Source organism: Gopherus flavomarginatus, chromosome 15, assembly GCF_025201925.1.
Source record: "Gopherus flavomarginatus isolate rGopFla2 chromosome 15, rGopFla2.mat.asm, whole genome shotgun sequence".
NCBI lineage: Eukaryota > Metazoa > Chordata > Testudines > Testudinidae > Gopherus > Gopherus flavomarginatus.
The window spans coordinates 17,567,370-17,582,494 of NC_066631.1; the positions used below are offsets into that span (position 1 = coordinate 17,567,370).

General features: G+C 40.6%; 1 protein-coding gene across 7 annotated transcripts in view; it reads right to left on the reverse strand.

Moving 5' to 3' along the window:
• The window catches only part of TRMT2A (tRNA methyltransferase 2 homolog A), a 49,635-nt gene that overhangs the window by 34,345 nt on the left and 165 nt on the right, over window positions 1-15,125 (reverse strand). For 3 of the 7 annotated variants that reach the window (XR_007769505.1, XM_050924107.1, XM_050924101.1), the window contains exons 1-10: window positions 14,914-15,123; window positions 13,565-14,194; window positions 12,235-12,343; window positions 11,441-11,622; window positions 9,377-9,491; window positions 8,675-8,790; window positions 7,603-7,723; window positions 2,742-2,864; window positions 1,380-1,455; window positions 136-252 (exon numbers count right to left, since the gene is read on the reverse strand). Coding sequence is in view for 6 of the 7 variants with exons in the window: in XM_050924107.1 (XP_050780064.1) it covers window positions 136-252; window positions 1,380-1,455; window positions 2,742-2,864; window positions 7,603-7,723; window positions 8,675-8,790; window positions 9,377-9,491; window positions 11,441-11,622; window positions 12,235-12,343; window positions 13,565-14,194; window positions 14,914-14,924 (1,600 nt within the window). In the remaining variant the exon portion in view is untranslated. Of the gene's footprint in view, window positions 1-135; window positions 253-1,379; window positions 1,456-2,741; window positions 2,865-7,602; window positions 7,724-8,674; window positions 8,791-9,376; window positions 9,492-11,440; window positions 11,623-12,234; window positions 12,344-13,564; window positions 14,195-14,913; window positions 15,124-15,125 lie in introns of those variants that run through there. The other 4 variants (XM_050924106.1, XM_050924102.1, XM_050924103.1 and 1 more) reach the window with 4 other exon arrangements.

Genomic DNA, 15,125 nt, shown 5'->3' on the forward strand with positions numbered 1-15,125 from the left:
AACTTGTAATATTAACAGGACAACCTTTATGCTCAAGCCTATTTCAAGTTCTCTCCCAACAATCAGCTGATTTCATTCGGTTAAAACCATTCTACTAAAGTATCCGTTAAATAAGTCTTAAGTAAATAAACTTACGTAGTCCTGCCCGAGGTGGATCTACAATTGTAATCAAGTTGTGTGAAGCTAATAAGTTAATTAAAGAAGGAACAATGTCTTCAGCCTTTCCACAGTGAAATTCAATGTTATTCAGATCTGAGAAATGTAGATAAAAATAAAAAACTGATGTGAAATTTCTGTATAATCAAAACATTAGTGTGCACACATAAATAGGTAGAGTTACTAGGTAAATTGTTCTTACAGTGTTTTGCATATAGAAATGCCAATATTTGATGCCTTGGGACAAACTATGGATTTACTTTTGCAGGTGTTGCCATCGGTATAATATTCAAGCAGACATACTAAAGCTATTGTGTTTAAATAACCTATTGTGCCTGAGAGCTAATATACAACTTGAAAATCACTATAAATAATGAATGACTATTGTAATCATGCATTAAAATTCTTTGTCAAGGAAGTTCTCCCTCTTTAATGTGCCATCGTTAAACGTTATGGTACATAGTGTTAAACAGTGTTGTCAAATGAGCAATTTACTGATTAAGTATAACTGGAAAATTATATTGCTTAAGTTATTTTTAAAATTCATCTTCATCACTCCCATAACAGCACTGGTCATTGGGGCACCATCATTGATGAGCAACCAACCATCTCCACCCTTGACGATTGTGTTTCAGTGCTTGAGTCACCACAAAGTCCATTCTTGTCCACTCTTACGTTGTCAATCCATCTCTTCTGTCTACCTCTTCTTCTCTTCCCCTGTACTGTCCCTTGGAGGATGATCTCAGATAGGCCAGATGATCTTGTTACATGGCCATATCACTTCAGCTTGCACTTCTTCATGGTCGTCAGGAGGTCTTCATTTGACCCAGCGTGTTGGGTGATGATGTTGCGGACCTCTTCATTAGTGATGTGGTCCACGTAGGAGATGCCCTGAGTTTTACAAAAGTATCATCTCCACTACCTGTATTTTCCATTCATGTTCTGCCATAAAGGTCCATGTCTCATGTACATACAGAACAACAATACACCTGGCACCTCCTGGGAATCTCTGAAGTCAGATTTTTAAAATTAACCTATTAACTTCAGTGGATTTTATCAATGGGAATATCTGATAGAAATAATTACAGCTTTCAAGTAATTAATTCAGGCTGAAATTTTCAGATGAATATAAGGAAGTTAGGCAATTTCAATGGAAATCAGGTGCTTAACTCTTATTCCTCATAAACAAAGAATCTAGCAGTTACACACACAACTTTACCAACCATTAATTTGAGCATTCACTTTGGCATCCTCCACAGCTTCTTGACAGAGTTCGATTCCAATAACTTTCTTCACTTTCTGTGGAATCAAAGAAAAAAGATCAATGGGTCCAACAGGGTGTGACACATGCTTGATGACACAAATACCAGACTGGAGGAAAACTGAGGGTGATTGTCATGGATCAGTAATACCTGCCATAGCACAGGCTTTAGAAATTTATTTCTTCAGTTTACCTGAGGAGGAAAAAAGCACTACTTTTACAGTGTTATAAAAATAAAATAAAAAAAGCAAGTGGTAAGTAAACTAGTAGAGTATCTTCAGAGCTTGTCTTGATGACCAAAGAGTGCACAGCAATCGGGGGTATAATCTACAGCACACAAAATGCTAGTGCGCTGTCTGTGGACACTGCTCCTGTGCACTAAAAGTTCAATATTGTGTAATGATCTACTCATTTCAAAGCAGAATGGATCAATGCACACAAGGGAACTAGGCACCTGCAGTAGCAGGGTCTACACAGACAGGGCCCAGCATGCTACTACGGTGTAGATTTACACTAATTTGCTGTGCACTAATTGTTCCTCTAGACAAGCCCTCAGACTATTCAGTAGATAAGGATAGGTGGAAAAAGACTTCCTTTGACTTCCCCACATCCACATATAGGCAGACATTTTAGTCATGCTCAATTTATTCTTAAATATATATCTCCCTCACTGCCAGCCCTGCAAACTCTGCCTTAGAGTGAAACAGAATTCTTTCCACTGTGTGCATAATTACCAGTAATAAGAAATTATGATGACTAAATTAGGCTCTCAATTATGTGTGCACAACTTTATAGCTCTCATTGGTTTTCCACAGATGTAACTGAGTAGGACTTAGTAAATAATTATGTTGCTGCACAAAATGGGAAAGAGTCCAGCTCAGTCAGTTTTAGCTGTACTGTTTCTAGAAATATTTAAAAAACTATCACTAAAGTAGATCTGTCTTTGAATATATGCAGAGACAGGGAAAATTCATGAATAAAGCATCCTTTTTACAGTCACTCTTCAAAATATGAACTACACCTTCATGTACTTTTGACAATGAAAGTTGTCAGTTGCTATGAAGTTAATTGAAATTAAGTTATGTGGGACTTTTCAAATCTAAGGAAATGTAGCCAGAATATCTAGCAGAGAAATATTTATGTCCAGAATTAAGTCAACTTCCTAAAGCACTGGCAATAGCAAAGTGCAATACTTGATTTAAGCATTTTCCTCAGTTAAATGCAATATGAGAGATCTGCAACTTAACTTTCAAGTTCATTTTATGACTCAATGTATTAATTTAATATGATTTGCTGAACAATACATTTAAGGCAAACGGCTCACCTTTGCCAGTGAAATTCCAATTGTTCCTGTTCCACAGCAAATATCAAGTACAGTGCTATCTTGGTTCAGCTGGGCCCAGTCTCTAATGGCTTTATATAGAACCTCTGCAGCCTGTGTATTTACCTATGGAATTCCAACACAAATGTTCCCCTTTGTTACAACAGCGAAGGTAGTAAAACCAATACTGTACTTAAACAATATTAAATCCCTTTTATGAAAACATTCTTCCCCCTTCCCCATCTCTAACATGCTTATTAAAATAAGCCAACTTTTCATATAAAGTTCAAAGCAGAATTGTACTGACAGCATGAGATAGCAAATCAAAGTTTAGCTCTAGCAACAGCAAGATATACAACTGGCCCAACAGACCAGGACTTATTCAAGACTTCAACCAAAGTTACCGAACTTGACCAAAGTTAAAAAAACCTATATAACTCCTTCGCATATTTGGGTGTTGCTTTGGTATAAATTCAAACATGTAATACAGCATACGCTTAACGCATTAAAATAAGTCGTGTTTGTTGGACATCAAAATTAGAGAGGACAGCAAACTGCAGGCAAAGAAAGGACAAATCTATGTTAAAGGTCAATTCCTACCCAGGGAGAGGAAACAAACGAAACAAAATATACTCCACATACAGAAATAGGAGGACATACCCATGTAACTACATCAATCACCTTGTCTCATTAATGCTGCCTGCCTTAATATTACTTTTCCTGTAACCAAGTGTAGTTATGGAAAGGTATGGAACCGGGACTGGAGTCAGGAAAAAAAGAGTTGTCCAGGTCAGTAACTTTAACCTAGAAAATGGTCTACATTAAGAAGGTAAGAACTTACTAGCTTAAGATCTCAAGTGAGGAATAAAAATGCAACTATAAGATCTCCTTAAAGCACGTGTCATTCCCAATTTCTAAAGGAAGTTAGTTACATGCAATCTAAAGTGAAAAATATTCTCCTTCCCCTAATGCTAGCACTCACTTTATTTCCCCTCCTCTCCAAATGTTTTGTTAAACTAACATTACCTCTTCTGTGTTTTCAGACAAGCAATTTATTTGTTGAGGCTTAAGTGTTTGCTGGAAGAAAATCTGGAATACAACATTTGTAGTATATTTCCCAACAGGCAACTGTATTACTACTTCAAGGAGTGTCCATGTGGGTGCTCCACTGTAGGTGAATCGGCATCCCTGCACCTGCGATTGGAGAATTTCAGTAGCAGTGCCCGTTTGGGTCACATATGTGCTGTCCCTGTCTCACGTCATCTCTGATGTTTACACAGTGCTTTGTGACCAACGCCCACCTCCACAGTTCCTTCTCTACCACAGAGTCCCTAGCAGGAAATTCCGAAGAAGAAGGGTGGACAGTGGAGCACCCACAGGAGCAATGATCTCGAACAACCTCAGTTATTGCACTCCGTGAGTAACGGTCCCTTCTTCGAGTGTCTTTGTGGATGCTCCACGGAGTGTAGAGCAGTGCCCCTCATTGGAAGGAAAGAGCTTTGGAGTTGAATTTGTGAAGGATGATAAAACAGTAAGTCTCAGCAAAGCATCTGATGTCGAGTTCTGCTCTATTGCATAGTACTCTGTGAACATGTGGGCTGATGTCTAATAGTTGGAGGCAGGTCCTGGCCAATGTCTATGGGCTGGTTTGTGTTTAGTGATCAGATTAACTAGATCAACAAATCTGTGTGGTAGGATGGAGATTAATTGGACTGAACAGCCAGTCTCGATTTCTAATACCAACTTGTCTGATATGATACTCTGCCACACTGGGTGGAATGGGGTCAGACAGTTTCCAAAAGGATGGATGGCTGTAGATGGTTCCAGCACTTGAAAAATGGGAGAGGCATCTTGGGTCCTCAACCAAACCCTCAAAATTGCTGTTTTGAGCGGGGTTGCTGGGATGGCTGAGATGGGAGAGGTCTATGTCTTGTAGCCCTCTGTCTATGCCTCAGTGGTTGTACGTATGGCACAGATTCGTATGGCATAGGTTGTTCGTTGCAGTGAGTAATATTTCCCTTGCTTCTTTCTCTGTGTGGGTGTATAGATGCCTACAGACCAAAGAGTAACCCTTGAATCTTTTAGGGTGTGAAGCAACTTGATCTTAGCTGGGAACAGCTTCAGTCCCTCGATTAGGAGATCCTCCACAGTGGGCTGTATCTCTTGGGGAACCCAGAAAGGTGGAGACAGGAAGCTTGGCACATGACTATGGATGTAGCAATGGATTGTACCACTGTGTCTGCCGAGTCCAGTGAGGTTTGTAAGGCTGTTTGAGCAAGAACGTGGCCCTCCAAGATGACTGCTTTAAATTGCTCTTTTTTGTCCTAAAGGAGATGAGATAATAAATTTGGACATTTTTGAAAAATTTGAGTGGTTTCACATTTGGCTAGGAGTGCCTCATAACTGGCAATTCTGAATTGTAGGATCGCTGCTGAGTAGGTCTTAGGCCAAAAGAGGTCCAACCACCTTCAGTTCCTATGACACAGGGTGCATCCGGATTGATGTTGTCTGTCCTGTTCATTCATACCCTCTACCACCAGAGAGTTTGGTGTGGGATCTGAGAACAAAAGTTCCATTCCCTGGGAGGGGATGTAATATTTTTTGTCTGCTCTTTTACAAGTGGGTGGAATTGTTGCTGGAGTCTGCCGATGGTCTTGGCTGGATCTATGCACCTCGTTTATAAGGAGAGCAATCTTGAATGAAGTTGACGTTTATCAAATGTCCAACTGCTTGCGTCAAGACTCTGCAACTTCTTCCAGTGGTATTTCTAATGAGTTCACAATCCTCTTAAAACTCCTCTTGGAATTGTGTAAAATCATCACCCGTCGTGGATGGTGGGGGCAAGACTGCTTTGTCCAGAGGAGGAGAAGAAATTAGTAGCTGAGGTGACCTCCTGATCTGAAGTCTTCTCCAGCCCTTCGATCACCTGTTCCGCAGGATCAGAGGGTCCAGGTATTGAGGGTGATGAAGAATGTCTCTCTCTCCCTGTAAGTACTAGATGGCTTAGAGCAGGGGTTCTCAAACTGGGTCGAGAACTCCTCAGGGGTTCGCAAGCTCTCAGCCTCCACCCCAAACCCCGCTTTGTCTCCAGCATTTATAATGGTGTTAAATATATTTAAAAGCATTTTAACTGATGGGGGGGGGGGGGAGTTGCACTCAGAGGCTTGCTATAGAATCACAGAATATCAGGGTTGGAAGGGACCTCAGGAGATCATCTAGTCCAAACACCTGCTCAAAGCAGGACCAATCCCCAGACAGATTTTTGCCCCAGATCCCTAAATGGCCCCCTCAAGGATTCAACTCACAACCCTGGGTGTAGCAGGCCAGTGCTCAAACCACTGAGCTATCCCCACCATGTGAAAGGGGTCCCCAGTAAAAATGTTTGAGAATCACTGGCTTAGAGTAACATTGTCAGTACGCCGCCCATGGATCGCAGTTGGATCACTGTGGCAGGAATGACATTGGTGGGGATATCCTTGGATGTGTATACCACCCATGGGTTTCGGTCATGGGATGGTATTCAGGATGTTCTGGTGGACTCAATCTGGTGGCTGTCTGCATGGAGAAGAAGTGGTGTGATGAGTAGATCTCCCCTTCCTCCTCACCACTGGAGAAGAGAGGAGCTGATCTGGATGGTGGTGTAACTTGGCATTGTACCGATCATGCTGGAGCAACATCACTAGGAATTGGAGAGATTTCAGTGCTGAAGAGACTAGCAGGTCTTTGTGCAAGAGAAACTATCGCAGTACCGAGTAAGTTGTTGGTACTGATGAATGCACGCTATGCATTATAGAGGCAGAAGGTGGCGCCATAAACAGTCGTGCTTCTGAGATGCTTGGTGATGATGCATGTTTGAGTGGCTCAAGCACTACCGTGGAAAGGGAGGATAAGTTTCCCTCTGCTGCTCCTCTCCAAACCTGCCCACTTAGGGTCTTTGGCTGTCACAGTACCAGTTTTCTGAAGAGTGTTCTTTGCTCTACGAGGGTGATAAGGAATGTCTGTCAGATGCTGTCGCTGGAGACTGATGTCTAGGAAGAGTCCATAATCCTAGATTGGAAGCCAGGTGCAGAGACTTCTCCATCAAAAGAAGCCTTGGCATAAGGTTCCTTGCTTTTCTGGTGCAGAGTATTAAGATTATGACAATGGAACTCTTCTGCAGAACGTGTGAGGAGGATATGTGTACTATACTAAGGGGTAACTAGGAATAATGAAGAAAATACCTAATCTACTAAAAAAAAATTTTTTTAAATAAAGAAAAATAAACAGGGAAGAGAAAGTAGCTAAACTGAAAAGAAACTCAGAAGGGTTTGGTCGCACAGTGCTAGGTAAACACCAGAGATGGCGTGAGACAAGGACAGTGCATGTGTGCCCCAAACGAGTACTGCTACTCAAATTCTCCAATCACAGGTGCAGGATACAGATTCATCTAAAGTGCAGCACCCTAGGGACAACCATCCTGAAGAACTTCAGTTATTGCACATGGTGAGTAACCAGCCTTCTCTTCTGTTCTATTCAGACTGCTAACACAGAATGTGTCAGATACCAAAGTAGTACAAAAAAATCCCATTAAACATTCACTTCAGCTAAAATGCTGAAACTAAATATTTAATATAGCAAAAACTGGTATTCATCCATTAAAAATTATTTTCAGTTACGTCAGATTTATGTAATTATGGAGTTTAGATTCCTCAGTATATTTCTGCAGCCTCTTTGTCCATGCAGCATTTTTTCTGCAGTATTAGCCATCTTACTGTTCTTAGCCAAATATTTTGTTAAAAATGTTTAAAAACCTTAATGCAGTAATTTAAGCAGTCCATCTTATTACTTCAGCTCTAATACAATTTAATTTAGCAGAACTCAATACCAACATTACTTGGAAAAATGCATGGGGGGAAATTCTAAACTTTAGACCAAGAAGCTCTTCATATATGTACTTATCACCAGCCAAATGTTGTAAGGGCAAGTCTTCACGATTGGGTGATTTTCTGAAAGAAAAAAGCCACCAAACACATTACCGCAGGTTTTAGCCATGGCCACTTATAGTACAGACACATTCAAAGGGGGAAGGAAGAAGGACACTATAAGCACGTTAACGGGACCTTTAAAAACAAAACAAAACAAAACAACCACCAATCCACACACAACAGTTTTAAAAACAGAACTTTGTTGATTTCTGACCTTACATTTGCTGATTTTCTATTTTTACTAGTGAGAATTGGGCATCACTATTAACACACATAGGAAACCTAGCAAAGTTACTGAAGAATAAATTTAGTTGGACATAGAGCTGATTGTACAATAATTTTGCTTCACTGTAACAGGATGAGGCCTATCAATGCAACAATTAAACAATTCACAGGCTGTTGTTAAGGAAAGTTGTAAAATATCTTAAGACCAAAAGTTTTGTCTTACTGTCCAATTTCTGTTCTCAGAAGGTATATCTGCCATTGTACAGAGGCAGAAAGAGGAGGCATTTATTGTTTCTGGAAAAATAAAATGTGGTCCTCAGGCAAAAGAAGAGAGATTGCTCTGTGAAGGACAGAGATGAAGAGAGCAAAAGCAGACAGAAGCTGGCAAGGAAGGAAGGAGGTGGGGAGAGCAGGAGAAGTGTCCCAGAAAATTTCTTCCTGGGTTCTCCACAACAAAACAAAAAAGGTATCCTCTTCCTGTGACAGCCCCTAACTAGCCAGGTTTATCCCAATACAAAGCTCTAACTGCCTTTATCCGATTAAAAAAGGGCACTTAATCCATAAGTAGAGAAACAACAGTTATGACGCAGAAGACCATAAAATATTAGGAGTCTTCTGCATGGACAATGTAAATACTTTTAGCAATAAAACAACAACACTGCTACTCTTTCTATATTCATTGCTATGCAGGGTGGTAGTTACAGGAGAAATGCCACTTAAGGTTTCTTTTACAGGTACAAAACTTACCTCTGCCCTTCCTCTACAAAGTAAAGAGAGGTTACCCCACTCTCCTTTCCAGTTCCTTCTGTAAAGTATTTTGCCAGTGAGGTTTTCAGGTCAACAAGCTCTTCTTTACTTAATTTCTAGACATTCCAATTGAAAGGAAGATGTGATTATTATATGTTTGGTTATTTTCCAACACTTTAATTTAGTATTTGTTCTGTTCAGTTTTATTTATTTGCTTGTGTATTGAGAGGCAAATATTTATATATGGAAGTGTTGACTAGAAACAAAAAATATCGAACAATGATTCTAACTACTGTATTATTTTCTATGGGACATTAATTGTAGATGTTGCTACCTGTAACACCCTTATACATAATACATGGTCATGCTTTGCCTAATTTTTATATGTCAAATCTAAGAGTCCTGCCCCACACAGGGATTCCATATACAAAATAACATTTCCCAGAGACATGACTATGAAGAAGAAAGTCATCAGATAATTTATAGTTTTCAGACAAACTGACTGAACTTTCTTTAAAAAAAAAAATAAATCTATAGGCTTTGTAATTAAGAGGTAGAGTAATTATGAACAACATTACTCATATTTAATCTGATAATATATAGTACTACTATCAGAGAACTTTGCTTGAGAATCAGCTAATTCATTAAACAAGTGTCCATTGCATTCAGGGTTTTTTCTTATATTATATAAAGTTTCAGTACCTGAGGATTAAAATAAACAATTGCCATGATATGACCATTTTTGCTGGTGCGGACCGTGAGCTGTTTCCAGTGACCTTCATAGGTTTCCAGGCTGTACACTGAGTAAGGGGTTGTCCTGCAATTTTCAAAAGTTCAGTTACTGAATAGAAGAGCAACTTCTGAATAATGTTTAATAATTCAGATAAGTAAAACAACTCCACCATACAATAAGGTAGAAGAAAATAAGCTGTTATTAAATTCAAAAGATTAGTTTTACCCTTGTTGACATCTGCAAAATATACTTGTAACTGAGGGAGCTCTGGCCTGTAGTACACTATGGTGTCTGCCACAGAACTGTGGTTATCCCTGCCTCAGTTTCACTTAGTTCATTCAGGAACAGAACCTATATCTATCAATCTTCATCAGTAACTCCAGTCCTCCAGCTGGGTTACTTGTCTCTCCCCCCTTTTGGGACCGAAAGGAGTCTTATTCTACCCAAAATTCTTCCAACCCCTTTAGCAGACCATTGCTCGATAGTCTTAGATTTGGCCCTTTGTCTCAGGGCGTCTCCTAGTCCCTTTTCCAGTGCTATCCCCTTTATGGGTTTCTTCCCTTCTTTCTTCAACAGGACAGAAATAAAGTCACTTGAAACAGGAACACAAAGCCATAGTTCAATATGTCTGTTATTGTTTCCACTCAGATCTGGGTTCTCAGCAGTCCTACACTCCCCTGTATGAAGGTGGTAGGGGACCCAGGCCCACTCTCTCCTCTGTATCATAGCCTGGGTGGTATGGTCAGTGGCTTATTTGTTTAAATCTCTTGATGCTTCCTAACTCAGGGCCTTGCAGGTACCTCCTGCCTGGTAATCTTCTCTGATCCCTTCTGGAAGAAATGGGTTTCTCTGGATGACTTCAGGTCTCACCCTGTGGAGCCCCTTCACTGTGGCTCTGTCTGTTTTGGCAGGGCTGCAGCCTTTTATCTCTATTGTTGTTAGCCTGCCCACAGACTGCAAGAGAGGTCCCTTGAAGCATCTATACACCTAATCGCAATACTTTAAGGCTAAAACTCAGATCCAAGCCTTGATCATCTCTCCTCTAATGAATTCAACCTCTTCCTCCTCTCTGGTTTTCATGATTCTCACCTGTCACCCTTCACTTAATCAAAAATACAGATACAGGTATCTTTCTTTCTCAATGTTTAGATCATGTCATTGCCCTTTAAAACGTCTCAGTTTTACCTTCAGGGTTCTGCCACATCTCTATTCTCATTTGTTCAAAATCTTTTTTTGCCCTTTTCCTAACTGTTTCTTACTCAGGAGTCTCATAATTTTCATCTTTGTGCCCGGGGCAGCTCTAGGTATTTTACTGCCCCAAGCACGGCAGGCAGGCAGCCTTCGGTGGCTTGCCTGCGGGAGGTCCGCCGAAGCCGCAGAACCAGCAGACCCTCCACAGACATGCTGCTGAAGGCAACCTGCCTGCTGCCCTCGCGGCGAACAGCAGAGCACCCCCCGCAGCTTGCCGTCCCAGGCACGCGCTTGGCATGCTGGTGCCTGGAGCCGCCCCTGTTTGTGCCTTCCTTCAGGCTGACCTTACATGTGGAAAAGTCCCCCATTTTCTTGTATGCCAAAACTATTGCCCTCTGTCATTCAAATTCCTCTTTAAAACTCTTTTCTCTGTAAATCCTTTCAACATCAACCAACCAATTACAATGAGAACATGAGAAAACTTTACATGAAAATATCTGCCCTATTTTGAGATTGGGCCATTTAATACTTTGATTTAATACTGCCTGTCCATGTTAAATCCAAATACCTTAAGGCAGTAACTGTCCTCCTCTATGTATTGCATAGTGCTGAACACACTGAAAAAGCTCAATAAAAGTAAGTAAAATAAAACAAACATATGATGAGCTGTGTGTAAAAACAAACTATAAAGGAGTTGCTACAGAATGGAACCAATTTACTTAAGTTTCAGTTCTAAAATAACCATCCAGCTCTTCAAAATGTTTCATTTTGTACATGTTTCAAAATATTTAAGACAGAAAAAACCTTTCAGGGTAAGACATTCAGCCTAATTTAGTTCTCACCTTATGTAGTCTTGAAAAGCCTTCACTACCTTTTTGGCAACAGCAGGAATGTGAATAGTCTCAAATGGTTCCACTACAGCACAGCTTCCACCCTTGTATTTGCCAAGGCGACAACCCACAGTTTTGTCTTCTTGATTTAAACTCATTCCAATCAAAAATTCACATTTGTTGCGGTATTCAGTCTAAAATTTTAAAATAAGAAATAAGATTACCTAAACTATATACATAGAACCTTGCATATCAACTGCTCCTGTCCTGAAACATCTGTTGTAGCACTAGTCTTAAATTTTAATTTTGTAATATTAAAGTTTAGTTAGTGAATTAATTTCTTTATCGATGGCCTGAGACCCAGAATACCAAATTTCAGCCCATATGGAAATTTTAATTTCTGAAGAAGGGTCTAGTAATATTGTTGAAAGAACTTGAGTTATAGTTAGGAGGTTTTGCTATATCTGGGTAATAAATGCAAAACTCCTTTGAAAAAATCTGAATTTGTATTACAAACTAGTAAGGAAGCCTATGGAGAAAAAGCACAATCCAATATTTTTCATTTTTGTAAGGTTTCAATTCATTTATAGCCTTTTTTGTTTTTTTACTCCTGATTAGTAGTGCCATTATGGTATTTATGCAAAATGTAGTAAAGCACGAGCTTCTGCACAGTTACTGTGGTAGCAAAAAAATGTGTAGGTTGGTATTACCCATCAGATAGCCCCCTCATCCTTTAGACCAACAGTTTACTTTCAGAGTGTATTACACATTATCACTCCATGCCCACAAGATAGAGTTTGAGGTACCTGTAATGGTGATGCTTTCACTCCCTCTACTGGGCAACAGATTTTATTATACTTCTGCTTCTGTACAAACAACCAAGGTAACAGGGCTTTGTTGTTGTTTCCTATTTCCCTGCAAAAGTTAAACAGATTTACAGAAGACAAGCCTTTCAGTAAATATATGTATTTAAAACAACTGAATCAGGTTAGCTGGCTGTTATACAAAACAATACAGGACCATTTACAGACATCCAATCAGGGCTTTGGGGTGGAGCCCGGAGCAGCTCAGGAGCAATGGAGCAGCAGGTTTTTGCCTGGAGCTGGAGCAGAGCCGGAGCACAGCTCCAAAGCCCTACATCCAATTTTATTTTTCTTGTCTGAAAGCGAGTTATTTAATACCTGAAGGATATTCTTCCACAAGAGTCTTGTCAATGGGAAATCTAAACTGTATTTACATCTTACTGCTACTAAATGCACATTTTAAAATCTATATAAATACATAAAATAACTACAAAGTTCTATGATAATGCAACTGTTGATTTGTCACCCCTTGGTTGGAATCACTGTAAAAAGGGAAACAATAGAGTCCTGCAATTTTCTGTAACAACCTCCCTGACTAATTAAGGAATAATGTTGACAGGTAAAGGGAGTCTCATCTAGTCCTGCTCAAGTGAAATAATGGCTGCTGCAAAGTAGAATCTTAAGATGATGGGACCTGGGTGGGTATTTAAACATGGAAGTGGGGAAAAATAACCTTGTCTGCTTTTATTTTTTTAAGTGTCTAATGACTATCAAGGTTAAATGTTTTATTTATATAGATAGTTATATAACTGAATGAGGCATAGATAAAACTAATTTTATATTTAAAATATTTTCTTAGGAGTAATTCTTTAAAGACTAAATAAAGTGTGAGAATTAGAGCAGAAGGGTTGATAGAAGACCATCAGAATGATGTGTCTGAAATCTTACATCTCACCACCTAACAGAGTTCATCCCTTATATCACTGAGAACCTGCCAATTCTAGCTTGTCACCAATATAAAATCTTTTTTAACCTTGGTGGGTTATGGAATAATTTTCCTTAAAACCACATCCCTTAATTTAGCAGGGTCTTTTCAAACAGATTAAGTACTACAAATATCAAGTCCTATACATTAGACCAATGTAATTTTCAAGATCTGGGGTTGAGGTGGTAATTTAAGGAAAAGCATTCTTACATATTAAAAGAGACTTACTTATACTGTTCTATTTGTGTAGGGAATAGGGAAAAGGTTTACTGGATTTTAGCTATATTAATACAAATTTGTATTAAAGCTCATGAACATTAGTAAAGTACCATTATAAAAAGAAATTACTTTGTCAGTTTCTGCAGCACTTGTTCACACTCTTGCTTCTTCTTTGTCAGCTGTTCTTCATATGGTATATTCCACAAAGGTGTCACCACATCTGCTATCTGTTTACTGAGAGACTCCTCTTCACTGTCTTTTGCTAAAGCTGGACGCTTTGCCTCTCTCTGTTCAGTGTCCTCCACTTCTTTCTTCCTCTTTTTTACAATGGGATCAGCTTTAGGCTTTGCGAGCCTAACACTCAAATATCGGCTCTTCCACATGGCTCCATGAAGGACTTTCATAGCTTTGTCCCTTTCCTCTTCACTTTTAAATGTCACAAATGCAAAAGTTTGTTTCCCAAAAAGTTTTATCTTGTGAGGGTTAAGTCCATATTTGGCAAGAAATTTCTTTACATCATTAAAGCCAATATATTTTGGAAGATTCTGAATTTCTACTTTATAAATCTCTGATGTAAACAAATCTCCTTTGATATATCTGTACATATCAGGGCAATTTTCTGTATTCTCTGCATGGCTACTATCTCCTTTGTCTTGCTTAATTTCCACCTCAGTCATACTTTCTTCTTCTACAGAAGGGGCCATGTTTTCTTCTTCAGGGACACAGAGACTACTATTTCCTTCCATCACTTCTTCAGTCCTGTAAAGATTTCAGTTTTACAGATTTAATACTCTTTGAACGAGAACTTGTTGAAGTTAGAAAATGTTGGGAGTTCGAGCCGCAATGCACCCCACCAGCCCCTGCTACCAATATGTCACAACATGGTTTCATCACAACACACGCCCTGGGCTATCACCATGTGTAATCATGGCCACGCCCCTCCACTCCAAACACACCACAGCATGCCATCCCCCATTACCAGCGTACCGATGCCACAATGCTCACGTAACAGGGTGTGATGCCACTGCAGCCTTCCACTCCATGCTACCCCGGTGCCAGGGAACCATCACGGCGCACTCCCCCACGTGCCATAGCAAAGGGCCATCAGCGTGCCCACCCCACTCGAGGCCGGGTGCCAAAGTGCACAGCCCTGAAGCCACACTCCCGTGTGCCGCAGCAAAGGGCCATCACCGTGGCCCACCACCTCACCCCATGTACCATGGTGCAACGCCGCCGCCGCCACCACCAGCGTGCAGCACTATCACTACACAGCCCGGCACCAGGAGCGCACCCTCAGCCACGCGTGCAGTACCCAGCGCACCAAGACACTAGCCTAGGGCATCCCGTCCGCGCCCCCCAGGACCACACCAGGCTGCCACCGCATCTCAGCGCGGCTCCCTACGTCTGCGCCTAACAAGCACCTATGAGGCGAGCCTCGGCTCGGGCTCCTCCGGGAGCGCTCTCCCCATTACACTCACCTCCCGCCCATCTCCCCGCACGACCCGTCCCCACCTCATACCGCACACATACACGAGGGGGAGGGCGGGCTTCAAGGAAGGGCTGGGTCTTGCGTGACGTCACCGGGAAACTAAAATGCCCGCGGAAAAAAGCGAATTTTTTTTCCACCCGTTTCCACAGATTCTGCCACGGAATCCGCCCATTGCATTTATAAAATCCTCCAATCCTAATA